General features: G+C 39.7%; 1 protein-coding gene and 1 pseudogene across 4 annotated transcripts in view; one reads left to right on the top strand and one right to left on the bottom strand.

Annotated features, from left to right (window-relative positions):
* RBM27 (RNA binding motif protein 27) overlaps nt 1–22213 on the bottom strand; it is an 86770-nt gene that overhangs the window by 60911 nt on the left and 3646 nt on the right. For all 4 annotated transcript variants that reach the window (XM_054547044.1, XM_054547031.1, XM_002816038.4 and 1 more), the window contains exons 2-3: nt 8916–9034; nt 4505–4629 (exon numbers count right to left, since the gene is read on the bottom strand). In XM_054547044.1, coding sequence (XP_054403019.1) covers nt 4505–4629; nt 8916–9034 — 244 coding nt within the window. The remainder of the gene's footprint in view (nt 1–4504; nt 4630–8915; nt 9035–22213) is intronic.
* Nucleotides 19924–20556, top strand: LOC100938903 (peptidyl-prolyl cis-trans isomerase A-like; annotated as a pseudogene).

Here is a 22213-nt window from a genome sequence, read left to right as displayed (position 1 = left end):
GTTAAAACGGTTACGTTTTCCTCATTATGAAATATATATACATACATAATTCATTTGAGTAGCTCTTCAGATTTATTCCACAGGAAACGTTTTAGGAAAAAATGGTTAAATTAATGAATGCTATAAAACTAAGTAATTCATGTAAACTACGGAAAAATGGTATTGGAACTAATGGAAATGTTAAGGCTTTCTCTTAAAGCCTAACCGTCAAAATTGACCAGAAATACAAAGAGAACAGTAATTTTTATTTTTTTATTTTATTCTTTTGTTTTTTTGAGACCGAGTCTCACTCTGTCACCCACGTTGGAGTGCAGTGGCGCGATCTCGGCTCACTGCAACCTCTGCCTCCTGGAGAACCAGTGACTTTTTTTATTGTCTTTGAACAAGTTTATCTCAAACCGAATATATAGTCTTTACTAGAGAAAGGTGAAATAAAGTCATTTGCAAGAGTTAAACAAATACCTATCTAATGGAGAAACTCACTGACAAATACACAAATCAGGAAGTGAGTGAATGGACTTAGGAGATAATAATTTAATAAAATTCAGGCAACATAAAATGGCAGCCACAATATGGCAACCATATGGCAGCAAAATCACTACACAGTCACTAGACTACATTTAAAAATCATTCTCTATCCTAATTCACAGGAAATACAGAGGATGTATTATTCCACTGGGATGCAGACAGCAAAATCCAGACAGTAAAAAACTCTACAGGACAAATGACCGAATTTCTTCACAAAATAAAATTTAAGGAAAAAGATGAGGTAAAGAAAACAGGAAATGAAAACAGTGTGCTTCATAAATCATGGCACATGTCTACCAAGTTGTTTTTCCAGAAGCAGGATGAGTTGGTGCCAATGATCCAAATTCTCTTACCCTGGTGATCAATAGTCTAATTAGAAAACCACTAATGGAACCCAATGTAGCCGAAGACCAAGGAAGAAAGTTAAAATGGGTAATCCATAGATTTGCTTCTCTATACCCTGTTCAGAGCAACTAAGCACAGACCAGAAAAAGACAATTAGCCAAAGATGTGTGCCACCTCAGACTCCTTTCCTACTCTATTATCTAACAGAAATACTATAAACAATTATGTTTATGCACTACTAAATGAACTATAATTTATTTCAGCAATTACAATTAAGTTATGTATAAAACTTAGAAAATGAGAAATGCCGGAAAGCTGTCAGTTGGGGTAGCTCTACACAGAAACTGGCATTATCCATTTTTCACAATTCTCAAAATTGTATCTACAAAGATAAAAACAAGATAGTATAACAGTTTTGTTTTTTTTTTACACTGTTCTTTCAAAACTCAAGACAGGCTGGGTGCGGTGGCTCATACCTGTAATCCCAGCACTTTGGGAGGCTGAGGCAGGTGAATCACCTGAGGTCAGGTGTTCAAGACCAGCCTGGCCAACGTGGTGAAACTCCGTCTCTACTAAAAATACAAAAAAATTAGCCAGGAGTGGTGGTGGGCACCTGTAATCCCAGCTACTTGGGAGACTGAGGCAGGAGAATCGCTTGAATCCAGGAGGTGGAGGTGGCAGTGAGCTGAGACTACACCATTGCACTCCAGCCTGGGCAACAAGAATGAAACTCCATCTCAAAAAAATAAATAAACTCAAGATAATGCAAATTTTCTCTTATATTCACATCAGCTGCCTTTCAAACAGATACATCTAAACCACTGAAATTCAATGACTGTAAAAAACACGTCACAAAAAATTTTAACTTATAAAAAACATAATCTATACCATAGACCAAAAATTATATACTATAAAGTACCAAAGAAAAATGTCTAAGAAAGTACTCAAGAAAGGTTTCTTCCAGCCCTGGCGCAGTGGCTCATGCCTATAATCCCAGCACTTTGGGAGGCCGAGGCAAGCAGGTCACTTGAGGTCAGGAGTTTAAGACCAGCCTGGCCAACTTGGTGAAACCCCATCTCTACTAAAAAGAAAAAAAAAAATTAGGCAGGCTTGGTGGCAGGGCCTATAATCCCAGCTACCCAGGAGGCTGAAGTAAAATAATCGCCTGAACGTGAAAGGTAGAGATTGCAATGGGCCAAGATCGCGCCACTGCACTCCACCCTGGGTGACAGAATGAGACTCTGTCTAAAAAAAACCAGAAAGGTGGCCAGGCGCGGTGGCTCACCCCTGTAATTCCAGCACTTTAGGAGGCTGAGGTGGGTGGACCATGAGGTCAGGAGTTCAAGACCAGCCTGGCCAATATGGTGAAACCCCGTCTCTACCAAAAATACAAAAATTAGCCAGGCATGGTGGCACATGCCTGTAATCCCAGCTACTTGGGAGGCTGAGGCAGAAGAATCGCTTGAACCCAGGGAGTGGAAGTTGCAGTGAGCTGAGATGGCACCACTGCACTCCAACCTGGGCAATGGAGTGGACTCCATCTCAAAAAAAAAAAAAAAAAAAACAGAAAGGTAAAAAACAGAAAGGTTTCTTCCTATTTCCAGTACTTGAAGACACATTCAACAAGCCTCTCCAATTTTGAGAGAACTTGATGAGATAATTACAGGGCATGATATAAAAAGAAAAAACAGACAGCAGTCTCAGTTGATCTTCACAAATATAGCCACATTTTTCTTTTAATGTTGGATCAGGTCAATCAGCCTAGCATTTAAAAATGAATTGGAAATGATAACTAAGTGATACCTAATCCTTAGAATCAATCCTGAAAATGGAGAGGAAAAGAACATGCTATAAAAAAGAAACACTTGGGACTGGGTGCAGTGGCTCATGCCTGTACTCCCAGCACTTCAGGAGGCCAAGTCAGGAGGATCGCTTAAGCTCAGGAGTTCAAGACCAGCCTGGGCAACATAGTGAAACCCTGTCTCTTTAACAACAACAAAAAACTTTTTTAAAAGGAAATAAAAAAAGGACATTGCTTGATCAATTGATAAAATTGAATACAGATAATACATTAAAGCACTATATGGATGTTAAATTTACTGAACTTGATCACAGTATCATAGTTACCTAAGAGAATATTCCTTATTCGTAGGAAATACACACTGAAGTACTTTACTTAGGGGTGAAAAGACATGAAGTATGTGACTCACTACTCAAATGACTGAGAAAAAAATCATATGGATATTTAAAGAGAGCAGATGGGGCAAATTTTCATTAAGTATATCTAGACCACCTATAACCCCAGAGCTTTGGGAGGCAGAGGTGGGAGTTCGAGACCAACCTGGGCAACATAAGGAGACTCCATCTCTACCAAAAAAAAAAGTTTATCTAGATAGACGTCATATGGGTGTTTTGGGTATTATTCTTGTAATTTTTTTTTTTCTTTCTGAGGCAAAGTTTTGCTCTTGTTGCCCAGGCTGGAGTGCAACAGTACGATCTCGGCTCACTGCAACCTCCACTGCACGGGTTCAAGCGATTCTCCTGCCTCAGCCTCCCAAGTAACTGGGATTACAGACGCCTGCCACTACGCCCAACTAATATTTTGTATTTTTAGTAGAGGCAGGGTTTTGCATGTTGGCCAGGCTGATTTCAAACTTCTGACCTCAGGTGATCCGCCCACCTAGGCCTCCCAAAGTACTGGGATTACAGGCATGAGCCACCATGCCCGGCCTATTGTAATTTTTATTTAAGTTCAAAATTATTTCTAAATTAAAAATTCATTTTACCTTCAGAATAAATGTAATAAAAATAAATATTGGGAAATATTTCTGCATGATAACCAACATTTATGTGCCAGGCACTGGACTAAAAACTATATATATATATATATATATATATATATATATATACACACACACATACATACATAATTTCACTTAATCCTCAATAAGTACTACTCTGATCCTCATTTTACTGATATCAAAGTGAGACAGAGAAGTTAACTTGTAGAGCTGTTATTTTAACTCATGCAACCTGATTACAGAATCCACATTCTTCTATACTATATTGTCTGCATATAAAAGGAAGTACAAAGAACTCTGTAAAATTTCCTTCTTGGCTCAAACAATTAGGTTACCATCTATAACCATGTTTTCATACTTCAATATCATAAAAACATTTTTAAAATCCTCTTTCCAATGTTGACAGTGATGTTCACAATTACATTAACTATTTTTTAAAACTCTATATAATCAAAAAGTGAAACTGGTTTCTCCATATACATGAAAATGTGTTACCTAATGATTTCTCTTGAGGATTTGTTAACAGTTCACTTTCAGTCAATCTCTCTATATTTAACCAAGTTTTCTTTTTCTAAAAGTCACTAGATAAGATTTCTCTGACTTCCTCAATATTACTAAAATATTTCTTGGATCTCTAAACAAGCTATCTGAAACTTTTCAACTCTTCAGTCCAAGCAACTACGAAATCCTGATGAAGAATCTGTACCATGCCTAAAATCCGGAAACTTGAATCAATACACAATTACTTTTAAAAGGCTCAACTTCCAACTAAGGATACTGGTGACAGGATCTAAGAGGCCCCCAAAAGCAGGAGAAAAAATTTACATTACCTCTTCTTTAATTTCTTCTTTTTCTTGGACTAGTGGTTTTGGCTCAGGCTTTACTGGTTCCAAAAGTGGAAGGTAGTTCTTAGTATAGAGACTTTCGAATAGTTTGTCCACAAAACCTGAAGTTTCTAAGGAGAAGAAATAACATTTACATATTGCGCAAACAAAAAACAAAAATTTGACAACACATTGTCAGCAAAGCTCAGGAAAACAGGACATCTTGTACACTGCCAGTAGGACTAAAAATGAGTCCTACCTTATGGAAGAGAATCCCACTTTCAGGTTTTTAAATCCTTCTGACCTACTTGCAAAATGATATATATGTAAGATTATTTGTTGGAGTATGTAATAGCAAAAGATCGGAAACAACTAAAATTTCCATGAATAAGAGACTAGTTAAACTATGGGACATCTATACAACAGAGTACACGGCAGCTATAAAAAGAAAGAATACTGATAATACCTGATCTCAAAGAAATAACAGTATATATTTATATGTGTTTCTATCTATCTGCATAAAGAAACTGAAAAAAATAAAAACTGACAAAATTGTGTACTGTAGGTGGGAATGCGGTGGATGTAAAACAGGTAAGAGACTTTCATGGTATACCTTTATATTGTTGGATTAAAGGCACTGCCAACTCAAAGAACTTAACCGAAAATTTTTTTTAATCAGTTAAATATTTATTGATATGAAAATTATATGAAACTAACTTTTTGTGTTTTACTTAAAGAGTGCTCTGTTTGAAACTTCCTCAGACAACTGAATGGGAGAACCAGATGAATTTACTAAAAGTATTAATGTCAAATATTTATACTGCTTTTTTTTGTTTGTTTGTTTTTGAGACAGAGTCTTGCTCTGTTTCCCAGGCTGGAGTGCAGTGGTGCGATCTCAGCTCACAGCAACCTCCGCCTCCTGGGTTCAAGTGATTCTCCTGCCTTGGCCTCCTGAGTAGGTGGGATTACATGTGCCACCACGCCCAGCTAATTTTTGTATTTTTAGTAGAGACGGGGTTTCACCATGTTGGCCAAGCTGGTCTTGAACACCTGACCTCAGGTGATCTGCCTGCCTCGGCCTCCCAAAGTGCTGGGATTACAGGCATGAGCCACCACATCCAGCCTATGTCTTATTAAAACCAAATCTAAATAACTTTGATTGGTCCTACCCTAAGAAACAGCTAAAGAGCATATTAAAAGCACAACACAAACTCTGCTTACATGGCAATTATTACATCTTTTACACAAAAGCTATTTCTAAAATGTTATCTTTCCTACAGAAAAACATCTTCTTATAAATTTCTTTACACTACTAATTTGTGTAGTAAGCATTTTTCCATGATTATATAACTGTTAGCTCTCATTAACTATTACATATAAACTTAAGACAATAATCAGACCCTTCAAAAGCCTCTATAATCAGAATACTTTCACTTACTATTTAAAACAATTTATAACATGTTATTTTCTTTTGTAATCTGAAAGACACATAGCTCAATTTTTAAAAAGCAAAGATAAACATCTACTATTAAACAATATTCTCTGGGAAACCAAAGAGTTTGGGAAAATTAAAAATAAATAAAAATAAAAACAATCTTCAAAGTACACTATAAAATTTTAAAAATATTATATATTATTATAAAAGAGTATGTTCACTTAATACTATTTTAAGATGCAATAGAAACATAGACATAAGTCTACAGTTGCACTGTCCAATATAGTAGCCACTAGCCACATGTAGCTCTTTAAATTTGAGTTTAAATTAATTAAAATTAAATTTAAAAATCAATTTCTGGCCAGGCGCAATGGCTCACGCCTGTAATCCCAGCACTTTGGGAGGCCGAGGCGGGTGATAACTTGAGGCCAGGAGTTTGAGACCAACCTGGCCAACATGGTGAAACCCTGTCTACTAAAAATACAAAAATTAGCCAGGTGTGGTGGTGCATGCCTATAATTCCAGCTACTCAAGAGGCTGAGGCAGGAGAATTGCTTGAGCCCAGGAGGTAGAGGTTGCAGTGAGCTGAGATTGTACCATTGCACTCCAGCCTGGGCAACAAGAGCGAAACTCTGTCTCAAAAAAAAAAAAAAATCAATTTCTCTGGCCTATTTACCAGATATCAAGTGCTCAAAAGCCACATGTGGCTAATGGCTACTGAAATGGAAAGTACAGATATAGACCATATGCACAAAGTTCTACTGGACAGTGCTAGTCTAGAAAGACACACACAAGCTGATAACAGTGATTTTCTCTCTGGTGGCAAATTTATGGTTACTTATTTTCTTATCCTTTTAAAAATGTAGTGTATAGTTCCTTCTCATATATATTACCTATGTAATTTTTTTTTAATTACTAAAATCCTTTCTAACTTTTTTTTTTTTTGAGATGGAGTCTTGCTCTATTGCCCAGGCCTCCTGAGTAGCTGGGACTACAGGCGCCCACCACCATGCCCGGCTAGTTTTTTTGTATTTTTTTTAGTAAAGACGGGGTTTTCACCGTTAGCCAGGATGGTCTCAATCTCCTGACCTCAGGATCCACCCACCTCGGCCCCCCAAAGTGCTGGGATTACAGGCGTGAGCCACTGCACCCAGCCAATCCTTTCTAACGTTTTATAACAAAGAATTCTTAGACGTCTAAACAAAATTCATTTGGCCTTTTACCCCAAATATGTTTTGCTTTCTCTTTTTTCATGGCCCTACATTTCACAAGACTCATCTTTAATGTAAATCAAGTAATGTAAGTTAACACATTTAGAAAAGAAAACATCTGTACTGGGGAGGAATTCTTTAAGTAGTTGTTGTAGTGGGAAAAAATTCTGTCAGTATTGCTTTGTTTCTACAGAGCTGTAAAATGCATGAAAAAATATGTAATCCTATGTTTTAGATTGAGAAGCCATTCTTACTTTTCTCTTTCTCAGTAAATACTTATTTTAAATGATATCTTCTCATCAGCAATAGCTAAATCAACTGATAAATTGTGTATCATTCACATTCCTATCCACCCATTCAACTATATATATACATATATACATTTTTTTTTTTTTTTTTGAGATGGAGTCTCGCTCAGTTGCCCAGGCTGGAATGCAGTGGCGCGATCTTGGCTCACTGCAACCTCCGCCTCCTGGGTTCAAGCAATTCTCCTGCCTCAGTCTCCCGAGTAGCTGGGACTACAGGCGCACGCCACCACACCCAGCTAATTTTGTATTTTTAGTAGAGATAGGGTTTCACCATGTCGGCCAGGATGGTCTCGATCTCTTGACCTCATGATCCACCCGCTTCGGCCTCCCAAAGTGCTGGGATTACAGGCGTGAGCCACCGCGCCTGGCCCATTCAACAATATTTACTGAACATCTTCCACATACCAAGTACTGTAGGTTCCAAGTCTCCACTCTCAACCAAACAAAAGGCAAACAAAGGGTAGAGAGACAGATAAACAGGCAAATAAACCTATGACAGGTGGTGACAACTGCCATGAAAACAACAAAACAGGAGTCAGGCACAGGGGCTCATGCCTTGTAATCCCAGCACTTTGGGATGCCAAGGTGGGGCAGTTGCTTGAGACAAGAAGTTCAAGGATCAGCCTGGGCAACAAAGTGAGACCCCAACACTACAAAAATAAAAACACACAGATATAAAAATAAATAAATAAAAAAGAAAAATAAAACAAAACAGGGTTGGAAGGAGGAGAGTGGATGCAGGCATGGAGTATACTACACTGTATGTAGAGCACTCAGGGGAAACTGCTTTCAGAAGATGACATTTGAAGAGACCAGAAAGAAGCGAGAGAAGAATCCATGTTTCAGGCAAGGGTAAAATGAGTTCAAAGGGCCTGAGTTGGGAACATGTTTGCCATAATTCAAAAAACAGGTGGTCAATGTGGCTAGAGTGGAACAAGTGAGGGGGAATGATAGGAGATAAGGTCAGAGAGGCAACAGGGGAAACCTTAGGAAGCTCTGTAGACTATGGAAACGGATTTGGTAAGAAGATGAAAAGTTAAAGGCACAAAGAGAAGAGGATCATACACATCTCTTCTTGGATATTAAGAAGCCCCATCCAAGAGGGGAAAAAAACTGATGAGCTCATCATCTTAATGAACACCAAGAATAAGCAGCTTCATTATTCTTAAACTGTTACCCCTCAATCATCAAGTAGGCTCTGTCAAAAGCTGCAAAAGACCTAATCATCTAAAAAGCATTAGAGCTGCCATTGCCTCAATAGAGGAAAGCAGCAAAGAAGGAAAGGGAAAAAAACCAGTTCTAACAAAACATGATAAATAATTATTTATGAATGGGTATATTCAAGTATTCAAAGGACTCTGACTACTTTCTTTCCTATCAAGCTTATATCTCCAAGACTTTTCAGGAAGTTTTAAATTTAAAATCTTTACTTCAATACTCAATTGAAGGCCCATAATAATTACCTTTTTGTAAAAAGACATCAAGTTGATCAGCACAAAAGGCTTTTAATTCTTTCTCAGGTTTGTCCTTCTTGACCAGTGCTACAACATAGTTGGCTAAGGCTGAAGGATCAGCATCACATCTAGTTAGACAAAGAGAAAACAAAAATTTTAAAAAACACTTTTTATCAAACAGTAGTGTTATTAATGAAGTCACCCTTATTTTGGAAAATGAGAAATCAAAACTCTATTCTAAAAAGTGACCACAAACACAGGCAACTTTTATAATAAACATATACATACTGCGAGATTTTCCTTTTGCATTTATTTCTACAAAATGACTAGTATGTCTTCTATTTTTGAGGTTCTAAATATACCAAGGATCTTGGGCGAGCTCTACATTTATTTGTTCTCTCAATGATAATAGGCAAAGAGTGGCAACTGACCCCTAAGTTGCTGTTTGGCTCCCAGCTATAGAAGCACCGTCAATAACACCTTCAGGAACTATCTGTTCCAGGTGATTAACGAGCAAAAGGAAGGGAAGTGATGGAAAAACTTTCTCCTCTCCTCAAGACACCTCTCCCTAGGCACCAGTATCTAAAAATGGCTATCAGCCCTTTTGCTAATCTCAATGAGTATCTTAAAGATCTTTTCAAAAAATAAGAACACGAAAAGAATGGCATTTAAATATTATTGGCAAATGCTTTAGCAGCTATAAGAAAGAAAGAAAAGATCTAGGAGTTAGAAACAGAAAGGAAAAGAGAAGTGGTGAAAGGACAGCAGAGATAACCTTTATCTACTTCACATTTTTTCTAGTAAGTAATCCAACATTGACACTCAAAATCATCTCCTATTCCAGGACAGCTCATAATCCTTGGGTTGTCAACTCCTGATGTATAGTAATCTGTCAGACTCGAGGTTTTATGTACATCACATGAAACTAAAAGTTTTCTTGTTGTAAACATATATATATATATATATATACATACACATATATAAAATATTCTAGGCTTCCTGATGAATACATAAATAACACATATCCTTCACAGTCAGGTTATGAAGGTAAAATGAAAACATTCAGGCTGGGTGCAATGGCTCATGCCTGTAATCCTAACATCCTGAGAGGTTGAGACAGGAGGATCATTTGAGCCCAGGAGTTCAAGACCAGCCTGGGCAAAATGGCAAAACCCTGTCGCTATAGAAAATACAAAAATTAGCCAGGTGTGGTGGTGCACGTCTGTAATCCCAGCTACTTGGGAGGCTGAGGCAGGAGGATGCTTGAGGCTGGGAGGCAGAAATTGCAGTCAGCCGATCACACCACTGCACTCCAGCCTGGGTGACAGAGTGAGACCCTGTCTCAAAGAAACAAAAAACAAACAAACAAACAAAAAATTCAGAATAACAGTAAAACCATTATGCAAGCAAAGTGATTATATAACCTATAAAACACTATTCAAATCTAACTAATCTTGTTCTATAATCCTTGGGCCTTCACTGCCAGCCAGAAAGTTAAAAGGTTTCAGCTCACTTGGGAGGCTGAGGCAAAAGGACACCTTGAGCCCAGGAGTTGGAGGTTGCAGCAAGCCATGATCATGCCACTGCACTCCAGCCTAGGCAACAGAGTGAGACCTTGTCTCCCAAAAAAAAAAAAAAAAAACAGGCTTCAGCTCAAGAGTATCAATCACATAATCACATTTCCAATAACTTTATGAGATTAGTAAACAAAACAAAAACCAAGCACCAGTACCTTTACTTCCTTCTAGTTTTTATGTTTAAGGTTCATAATTCAGTAACACAACTTTTTTTGTTGTCAATATTAACACTGTCATGGGAAAGGCTGGTTCTTTAAACATCCATTCACCTGGCCGGGCACGGTGGCTCACATCTGTAATCCTAGCACTTTGGGAGGCCGAGGAGGGGGGATCACCTGAGGTCAGGAGTTCAAGACCAGCCTGGACAACATGAAGAAACCCCGTCTCTACTAAAAATACAAAAATTAGCCAGGCAAGGTGGCTGGCGCCTGTAGTCCCAGCTACTCGGGAGGCTGAGGCAGGAGAATCGCTTGAACCCGGGAGGCAGAGGTTGCAGTGAGCTGAGATCGCACCACCGCACTCCAGCCTGGGCAACAGAGCGAGACTCCGTCTCTAAATAAATAAATAGACAGACAGATAGACAGACAGTTACTCAAGGCTGGGCCTGGTGGCTCATGCCTGTAATCCCAACACTTTGGGAGGCCAAGGCTGGCTGCTTAAGCCTAGGAGTTCAAGAGCAGCTTGGGCAATATAGCAAGATCCGGTCTCCACAAATAATATAAAAATTAGTCAGGCATGGTGGTGCACACCTGTACTCCCAGCTACTCAGGAAGCTGAGACAGAAGGATTGCCTGAGCCTAGGAGGTCAAGGCTGCAGTGAGCCATGATCACACCACTACCCTCCAGCCTGGGATACACAGTGAGACCCTGTCTCAAAAAATAAAAAATAAAAGAAAGTAAAGATTTTTCTTAAGTAAAAAATGTTACATTTTGGAGAATTATGAACAGATAACCTTAGTAAGGCCAACTGTTAAATTCTAAAATTGAAAAATATATTGTAAACTTGAATTTGCTAAGAGAGTAGATCTTAAGAGTTCTCACCACACAAAAAAAGATAGCTATATGAGATGATTATGTTAACTAGCTTTTGATATATATGCACATTTCAGCATGTGCATATATATCAAAACATCACACCTTACATACATACAATTTTTATTAATAAAATTTTAAATTAAAAACCAAAATAGTGAATATGTAGCCTTTCTATCTTCAAAAAATATTATGGCCAGGTGTGGTGGCTCACACCTGTGGGAGGCCAAAGTGTGGGCAGATTGCTTGAGTCCAGGAGTTTTAGACCATGGTGAAAACCTGCTTCTACAAAAAATTAACCAGGTGTGGTGGCATGCACCTGTGGTCCCAGCTACCCAGGAGGCTGAGGTGGGAGAATCACATGAGCCCAAGAGGCGGAGTTTCCAGTGAGCCGAGATTGTGCCATTGCACTCCAGCATGGGCAACAGAGCAAGACTGTCTCAACAAAATAAAATAAAAATTACACATGCCAGCTGGGCACGGTGGCTCACGCCTGCAATCCCAGCACTTTGGGAGGCCGAGGCAGGAGGATCACGAGGTCAGGAGTTCAAGACCAGCCTGACTCAAATGGTGAAATCCCGTCTCTACTAAAAATACAAAAATTAGCCGGGCGTGGTGGCGTGCCCCTGTAATCCCAGCTACTTGGGAGACTGAGGCAGGAGAATTGCTTGAACACGGGAGGCAGAGGTTGCAGTGAGCCAAGATCACGCTACTGCACTCCAGCCTGGGTGACAGAGCGAGACGGTCTCAAAAAAAAAAAAAAAAAAAAAAAAAATTACACACGCCATACTTACCCTGGCTATTCTATAAACACCTTAAAAAACAGATGTGTAGGCCAACTTAATTTCACCCCTGAGAATAATAAGAAATTTTTGATCAGTGTAGTTCTAGTCTACATTCATATGGAGGAGAGAAGGGGAAAAAATTACATTTCCACCTTTACTTAAAAAGTTTAGTTCTTGGATAAGGGTAGTCTAACACAGAAGAGAAGGACTTAGAAAAATAAATAAGAATGGAAGAAAATGGCAATGTTATTTTCTCTGATGTTATAGGAACCTTCAAGGAGTCTAATGATCTGATAGATTTAGTGCTGGGTATGGATAATAAAGTTTCTATATGTTAGGAATGGGCAAAACATTCAGATATTGGATAACTGAAATGGGTTTAAGAAACCCAGATATCAGCTGGGTGCAGTGGCTCATGCCTGTAATCCCAGCAGTTTGGGAGGCTGAGGCAGGAGGATCACCTGAGGTCAGCAGATCAAGATCAGCCTGGCCAACATGGTGAAACCCTACTAAAAATACAGAAATTAGCCAGGTGTTGTGGCATGCACCTGTAATCCCAGCTACTTGGGGGGCTGAGGTAGGAGAATTGCTTGAGCCTGGGAGGCAGAGGTTGCAGCAAGCCGAGATCATGCCACTGCACTCCAGCCTGGGCGATAGAGCGCAACTCAGTCTCAAAAAAAAAGAAAAGAAAAGAAACCCAGATATCTTTTACATATATTTAGCATTCAGACTCTAAAAACCATATGCCAAGTTAGGCTGCTTCTGATGAAACGCATTTTGATATGATAGTGTTAAAAATCAAGATGAATATACACGAAAGTAAAAGAGTAGAAAAGGTTAGACTCCAGGAGAAGAGAATGATCACAGATTCTAAACATTTGTTTAATGTGAGGGAAAAAATGATTGTCAATAACTGACAGAAATCTGCACCAAATACAACAGCATGTTTACAGCCAAAGGAATAGGACCATTTACATTTAACAGCTCCTAACATGTATCCATAAAGTACGCTCTGAAGAAAATTATAAGTCTAAAATAATAAGTCACACTAATTGAATGGTGAAACTTAAATACATTGGGGAGTTTTGTGCTGTAATTTTCTAGACCTTTACAATTATTCTTACTTATTCTTTCACCCATTGACTTCTCACTATATAATCTCTAAAAAACAGCCATGATACTGTAGCTACAGTATCAATGCTAACTACTCAACAAGACTTCCAGAAGTATGTCACAAAAATCTGAGTACAAATAAGACTCTTGAGAATGTAAGACAAGTGCAGCATCACTTCCCTCTCCTGAAAAATCATCACTTCTTTCTTCTCATACTCAGGAAGAGTACTTAAAATCTTTTAGCCACTTTATTTGGAACTAAAGCTTATGGGAATCCATTACTGCTTGACTGTAAAAACAAGCATATTTGGGGATGAAAGAGATTGTAAAATTTGGGATCCATGACTATGCTAAATACACGTCTCTAGACAAAAAGGGACTTCTATTATAACATGGAGATTAGAAAAGGAAATAATATCCATCTTAAATTACCATTCTACTATAGATGTGTAAATTCGTAAAGATAAATTAAGAGATCCATTTAAGATCAGGCAGACAGCACATCTGTGGAACTAAAACTCAGCCGCAATTCCACACAAGTAAAATCTGTTTCACAACCATGTCTTTTTCTAATGTATATCTGCAGGAAAAATTAATGTATCTTAAGTATCAACCAACAGTTACCTTTTAAAGAATCAACAAAAGAAATTTCCTAAAGCTTAATGTAACTTACAAATAGGACTCCTTAAAATTCACACCTTGCACAATAACGTTTTAAGAACATGCTTCAGTTATCTTTTAAGTTATTTAAAAAAAAAAAGTCAACAAATTTTTATTGGAGTAAGCTAATAGAAACATTGTCCTAAAAATGCCTCATCTGTAAAAATCTCAAATTTGTCTTTTTCCCCTTTTAATGAAATCTCTATTGCACGTATATCATACAACTGCTGAGCCAGTACATAAGCTTCATAGAAAATTTCAGACATGCAATCATAAGATCAAAGAGTAAGGTCCTACACCTTTGGCCCCAAGCCAAAAAACACTACTGAAAAACCATTACCATTTACTTGCTTTAGGAAAAAAGCCAAGACTACTTAGACCTTTCCCACTTGCAGAAAAATTTACATGTTTCTGAATATGGATCTAATTTTAAGTTCCATCTTAATGTGCTCTTTCTTTCAGAGGTGAAACAACTAATACATGTGCTTCTGAGCCACAGGTAAAAAAAAAAAAATCTCCCGATCTCAATGCGTATCAACAGCCATTAAAAATATCCATATTCTTGGCTGGGCATGGTGGCTCATGCCTGTAATCCCAACACTTTGGGAGGCCAAGGGTGGATCACCTGAGGTCAGGAGTTTGAGACCAGCCTGACCAACATGGAGAAACCCCATCTCTACTAAAAATACAAAATTAGCTGGGCATGGTGGTGCATGCCTGTTATCCCAGCTACTCGGGAGGCTGAGGCAGGAGAATCGCTTGAACCCGGGAGGCGGTGGTTGTGGCGAGCCAAGATCACGCCATTGTACTTAAGCCTGGGCAAGAAGAGCAAAACTCCATCTCAAAAAAACAAACAAACAAACAAAAAATCCATATTCTCTGACCAGTAGTTACACTTATGATAAACTAGACGAAGGAAATAAAGGCAAATATAGAAAATACTACTAGTACCTAAAGCTACACACACACAAAATATATTTATTAAATAAAAACAGCATTACTTTTTAACAAAAAAATAGTGCCAAGGTAACCATTCTCTTATTGTTGGATGTTTGTGAAATATTACGCGTCCAAAGTGATGGTTATTAGCTGGGCATGGTAGTGGGTGCTTGTAATCCCAGCTATTCAGGAGGCTGAGGCAGGAGAATCGCTTGAATCCATCCAGGAGACGGAGGTTGCAGTGAACTGAGATCACGCCACTGCACTCCAGCCTGGGCAATAAAGCAAGACTCCACCTCAAAAAATATATATGTAATATAATATAATACAATAAACAAATGTTTTTTAAAAAATTATGGTTATGGCCAGGCACAGTGGCTCATGCCTGTAATCCCAGCACTTCAGGAGGCTGAGGTGGGAGGATTGCTTCAGCTCAGAAGTTCAAGACCAGTCTGGGCAACATAGTGAGACCTCCATTTCTAAAAAAATAAAATAAAAAAATTAGCCTGGTGTGGTGGCATGCACCTACAGTCCCAGCTACTCAGGAGGCTGAAGTGGGAGGATTGTCTTATCCTGGAAGGCTGAGGCTACAGTGAGCTATGACCATGCCACTGCACTCCAGCCTGGGTGACAGAGCAAAACCCTGTCTTAATAAAAAACAAGGGCCGGGTGGGGTGGCTCACGCCTGTAATCCCAGCACTTTGGGAGGCCAAGGTGGGTGGATCACAAGGTCAAGAGTTCGAGACCAGCCTGGCCAACATGGTGAAAGCCCATCTCTACTAAGAATACAAAAATTAGCCAGGTGTGGTGGCGCATGCCTGTAATCCCAGTTACTTGGGAGGCTGAGGCAGGAGAATCACTTGAACCCAGGAGGTGGAGGCTGCAGTGAGTTGAGATTGCGCTACTGCACTCCAGCCTGGGTGACAGAGCAAGACTCCATCTTGGGGGTGGGGGGAACAACAACAACCAAGAAAACCAAAGTGATGGTTATAAAAGCAATATATAAAATGTGAAAAATGCTTCTGATGTAATGTCAAAGAAATCAGAATTTTACAATGAGTCTGACTGTAGCTATATAAAAATTCATACACATAGAAAATAGATACTAATAATTTTCTTTTCTCTACTTTCTATATTGTCATAATGCAATAATACGTTTATTTTTATTTTAAAAGAATGAAAGTGAATTAAAAAAAAAGTCTGACTCTGAGATCTGTGTTCAGATTATTCCTTTGGTAAGACCACACTGGGCCAGGCCCAGCGGCTCACACCTGTAATCCCAGGGGTGGATTACCTGAGGTCAGGAGTTCGAGACCAGCCTGACCAACATGGAGCAACCCCATCTCTACCAAAAATACAAAATTAGCCAGGCGTGGTGGTGCATGCCCGTAATCCCACCTACTCAGGAGGCTGAGGCAGGAGAATAGCTTGAACCCGGGAGGCAGAGGTTGCGGCGAGCCGAGATCGTGCCATTGCACTCCAGCCTGGGCAATAAGAGCAAAACTCCTCTCAAAGAAGAAAAAAAAAAAAGATAAGACCATACTGGACAAAGTAAGTAAAAATGGAGTTGACTTTCACATTTGTTAATATTTATTAAAGATACACATATATTGGTACTTCTACTTCTTTTCAAATGAAAACTTTCTCTCTTTGTCTGTTTGGGCTACTATAACAAAACACCTTAGACTAGGCAATTTAATATTTATTTATTTTTTGAGACAGGGTCTCATTCTGTTGCCCAGGCTGGAGTACAGTGGCTTAATCACGGCTCACTGCAGCCTCAACCTCCCAGGCTCAAGTGATCCTCCCACCTCAGCCTCCCAAGTAGGTAGGACGACAGGCGTGAACTACCACGCCTGACTAAGGCTATTTTTTTTATTTTTTTGTAGAGGCAGAGTTTCGCCCCGTTGTTCAAGACCAGGAGGCTGGTCTTGAACTCCTGGACTCAAATGATCCACCCACCTCAGCCTCCCAAAGTGCTGGGATGACAGACATGAGCCCACAAGGCCCAGCCAACTAGGCAATTTATAAACAGAATTTTTCTTTTTTTTTTTTTGAGACGGAGTCTCACTCTGCCGCCCAGGCTGGAGTACAGTGGCGCAATCTCGGCTCACTGCAACCTCCGCCTCCCAGGTTCACGCCATTCTCCTGCCTCAGCCACCTGAGTAGCTGGGACTACAGGCGCCCGCCATCATGCCCGGCTAATTTTTTATATTTTTAGTAGAAACGGGGTTTCACCGTGTTAGCCAGGATGGTCTCGATCTCCCAACCTCGTGATCTGCCCGCCTCAGCCTCCCAAAGTGCTGGGATTACAGGCGTGAGCCACCGTGCCCGGCTATAAACAGAAATGTATTGCTCACAGTTCTGCAGGCTGGGAAGTTCAAGATTAAAGCATCAGCAAACTTGGAGTCTAGTGAGGGCCCATTCTTCACAGATGGTACCTTCTGTGTCCTCTCATGGTAACAAGCAGGCTCCTTTCATATATATATATTTTTTTGAGATGTCCAACATGAATTTTGAGGGGACACCAACATTCAGACCACAGTACTTTCATTTTCCCCTTAAATAATTAAGGGCTTTCATGAATGAATATCATGTGGAAGAAATAACCCTAGATTTGGGAGGAAAATATATACATACATTCATCAGTTGCAAATACCATTTGGATATTTGGACCACAGCTCCTAGTATAGTAGCCACTAGCTAAATACACGTACAAAATTAGACTACTAAAAAATTCTTACTTTTCTAATTGTCAATTACCTATATATACATATGAGAATGTTCATTCATTTAAACACATACTGAGTGTTTACTAAGTGCCAAGCATATTGCTTGGTAATGGAATTACTTTAAACAAAACAGACCTTGCCCTGCACTCCCATGGCCAAGAGGTGGATACGAAAACAAATAATTACAATACAAAATAATAAATTGTATAAAAAGAGATTAATAAGGAAGTAAGTAGCAACATTGTAAGAGGATAAGAGAAGACAGTGGCAAGAAACATAGGGCTATAAAAGCAACTTCTGGCTTCTAGCCTATAGTTATTGGGCCAGGAAGGATGAAGTCAGACATCTTTAAAAGGCAGACCAAAGGACATAAGAACAAGTATGTTCTTAAGTTAGTAGACTAAAACTTGCCAAGAAGTCTTCTGGCCAAAGTTCTTTTCTATGAAATAGTGAATGGTATCCTTAAGTCCTACAGCACTTTAGAGACACACTGATTCTCTGAAGCAACTAAGTACAGTTCGAAAATTACCAGTACTTCCCACACTTAAGAATATACCTCCAAAATACTTATTTAACCCTGGTAGTTTATTTACCAGGTGGTCAGGTCTAACAATTGCTAGATGATTATTTTTCCTCCCATTTGGGCAACTGCAGAGATTACTATCCAGAGTTCAATTTGATAAGGACTGCCAACATACAGCAACATGTAAACTCTAGAGTTCAACCAAAGTATACGCATCATGATCACTGAACCCATAGATACGAGCCAATAAAATAAACTTAGTCTATTAACCTTATTGCTGCCTTTTCTATCACTCTCCAAGCTAACAACATATTCAATCTCCTAGTGCACTTTAAAAGACACTGATGTGGCCAGAACTCACAAAAACTGCACATCAAGTCTATGACTTTGACTAGCAATTCCTGTTCCTACCTATAGGACCTGCAATGAGACTCTAGATCTGTCTTGTAATAGACTGATTATTATTTTTTAAGTGGCAGTGGTGTTTAACATTAATAAGCAAAATACTTTTGCAGAAAGTTTCATGTATTTTCATATTCCAAAAACCATAAAATGTTGTTTACATTTATAGAATGATTCAGAGGTACACAAACCACTTAAAGTCTACATCATTAATATTCATAACAGACTTGGTGACGTAGGTAAAAGGCAAATAAAATTTAGTTCTGTTTAACAGAAAAAGGTTAGACAATTTATCCTAAGTCACAGAGTGAATTAGAGATAGATATGGAACTAGAAATTAAATGCCGATTCATACAACAATGTCTATTAAAGTAAGACAGACAAATTGTCCAAAGAGTTTACAAATCCCACCATGCTTTTTAAAACATACACCAAGATAAAGTTTTACACTAAGCCAAACAAGCAGCAGTGAATAATACATATTTATACATTTTATATAATATAAATAAAACATTCCCCATCAAACACAAGTTTTGATAGAAAGGCAGGTTACCGAAAAATGCTTGCCTGATCTTTTTTTAAACTTGCAGAAATTTCTTTAGTGATGCACTTACCTCCTGAATTTAGTAGAACCTTACTTTAAAGGGGTTCACATTCTTACAATGAGCAGTTATTTCTGACAGAAAGAAACCATGACATCTCTAAATTGTGCATAATCCCTACAGTCTCTATGACTAGGATATCCAGGATATTTTGAAAGTGAGGAAAGATGAAGGCCCCAAACAAGAATTGAGTCTAGTCTATTCATGTAGCTGTAGGGAAAGAGACAAACTTCTCGACTGAGATATTGGTTTCCCTCCCTTTTACTGCACTGCCAACAAAAATGGTGGTACTAGTTTATTCCAGCCAGTTAAGGAGTCATTTCTTCCTGTCTCCCTCCCGTCCTTCCTCTAATAAAAGTAATAGCCGTGTTCGCCACCTACAAAGGGAATGGAAGGTAACCGATAAGCTCTAATAGCCCATGACATTCCTAACTTGTCCATAGGGAATAATCAACTGTAAACTAGACTGGTTTAGAAATACCTCCTGTTGGCCGGGTGCAGGGGCTCACGCCTGTAATCCCAGCACTTTGGGAGGCCGAGGCGGTGGATCACGAGGTCAGGGGTTCGAGACCAGCCTGACCAACATGGTGAAACCCCGTCTCTACTAAAAATACAAAAATTAGGCTTTGCAGACGCCGCCGCCAAGGAAAACCGTGTACTGTTAGCCATGGTCAACCCCACCTCGTTCTTTGACATTGCCGTCGACGGCGAGCCCTTGGGCCACATCTCCTTTGAGCTGTTTGCAGACAAGGTCCCAAAGACAGCAGAAAATTTTCGTGCTCTGAGCACTGGAGAGAAAGGATTTGGTTATAAGGGTTCCTGCTTTCACAGAATTATTCCAGGGTTTATGTGTCAGGGTGGTGACTTCACATGCCATAATGGCACTGGTGGCAAGGCCATCTATCGGGAGAAATTTGAAGATGAGAACTTCATCCTAAAGCATACAGGTCCTGGCATCTTGTCCATGGCAAATGCTGGACCCAACACAAATGGTTCCCAGTTTTTCATCTGCACTGCCAAGACTGAGTGGTTGGATGGCAAGCATGTGGTCTTTGGCAAAGTGAAAGAAGGCATATTGTGGAGGCCATGGAGCGCTTTGGGTCCAGGAACGGCAAGACCAGCAAGAAGATCACCATTGCTGACTGTGGACAACTTGAATAAGCTTGACTTGTGTTTTATCTTAACCACCAGACCATTCCTTCCGTAGCTCAGGAGAGCACCCCTCCACCCCATTTGCTCACAGTATCCTAGAATCTTTGTGCTCTCGCTGCACTTCCCTTTGGGTTCCATGTTTTCCTTGTTCCCTCCCATGCCTAGCTGGATTGCAGAGTTAAGTTTATGATTATGAAATAAAAACTAAATAACAACAACAAAAAAAATACAAAAATTAGCTGGGCATAGTGGCAGGCACCTGTAATCCCAGCTAGTCAGGAGGCTGAGGCAGGAGAACTGCTTGAACCCGGGAGGCGGAGGTTGCAGTGAGCCGAGATCACGCCACTGCACTCCAGCCTGGGCGACAGAGCAAGACTCCGTCTCAAAAAAAAAAAAAAAAGAAAAAGAAAATACCTCCTGTTAGGCCGGGTGTGGTGGCTCACACCTGTAATCCCAGCACTTTGGGAGGCGGATCACCCGAGGTCAGGAGTTCAAGACCAGCCTGACCAACACGGTGAAACCCCGTCTCTACCAAAAATACAAAAATTAGCCAGGCATGGTGGCACACGCCTGTAATCCCAGCTACTTGGGAGGCTGAGGCAGAAGAATCGCTTGAACCCCGAAGACGGAGGTTGCAGTGAGCCAAGATCATGCCACTGCACTCCAGCCTGGGCGACAGAGACTCTGTCTCAAAAAAAAAAAAGAAATATCTCCTGTTACATGATATGTTTCACTAGGGACAAGATGTAACATTTTTAAAATCCCTTGGGAATTGGAAGCTTTCATAAATTTAATTTACTGTAAACTAAGCTAAATAAGAAAATGTAATAGAAAATCATGTGCACACAGGCTGGGCGCGGTGGCTCATGCCTGTAATCCCAGCACTTTGGAAGGCCAAGCAGGTGGATCACAAGGTCAGGAGTTCAAGAACAGCCTGGCCAACAAAGTGAAACCCCCTCTCTACTAAAAAATACAAAAAATTAGCCGGGCATGGTGGCAGGCGCCTGTAAGCCCAGCTGCTCGCGAGGCTGAAGCAGGAGAATCGCTTGAACCCAGGAGGCGGAGGTTGCAGTGAGCACCACTGCACTCCAGCCTGAGCGACAGTGAGAGATTCCATCTCAAAAAAAGAAAGAAAAAGAAAGAAAATCATGTGCACAGCCATAGTTTGATTCCAACCTAGCTAGTGCAACTATACTATCTCAAAGCCTAGCAACTGCTCTGAAATGCTATGTTGTAGCAACATGCCAATCTGCCATGAAAATTTTCTTGAATCTGGAATATGCAAAAAAGTAAATTTACAAACACAACCCACTTTAGCATATCATTTATTACATTTTAGGATATCTAAACAAACAAAAAATAATCTCCCATGATGACATACTAAGAATAAAAATATACGTGGTATCTGCATTTACTTTATTATTTATTATTAATATCGCCATTCAAAACTGTTACTTAGGCAAGTTAAAAATAAGTATTTTAGATCAGGCACAGCGGCTTATGCCTGTAATCCCAGCACTTTGGGAGGCCGAGGTGGGTGGATCACCTGAGGTCAAGAACTGGAGACCAACCTGGCCAACACAGTGAAACCCCCGCCTCCACTAAAAATACAAAAAATTAGCCGGGCGTGGTGGCAAGTGCCTGTAATCCCAGCTACTCGTGACGCTGGGGCAAGAGAATCGCTTGAACCCAGGAGGCAGAGGTTGCAGTGACCTGAGATTGCACCACCACACTCCAGCCTGGACAACAAGAGCGAAACTCCATCTTAATAAATAAATAAACAAACAAAC

This window comes from Pongo abelii, chromosome 4 (genome assembly GCF_028885655.2).
Source record: "Pongo abelii isolate AG06213 chromosome 4, NHGRI_mPonAbe1-v2.0_pri, whole genome shotgun sequence".
NCBI classification, from domain to species: domain Eukaryota; kingdom Metazoa; phylum Chordata; class Mammalia; order Primates; family Hominidae; genus Pongo; species Pongo abelii.
This window is presented reverse-complemented; position numbering and strand designations above follow the sequence as displayed.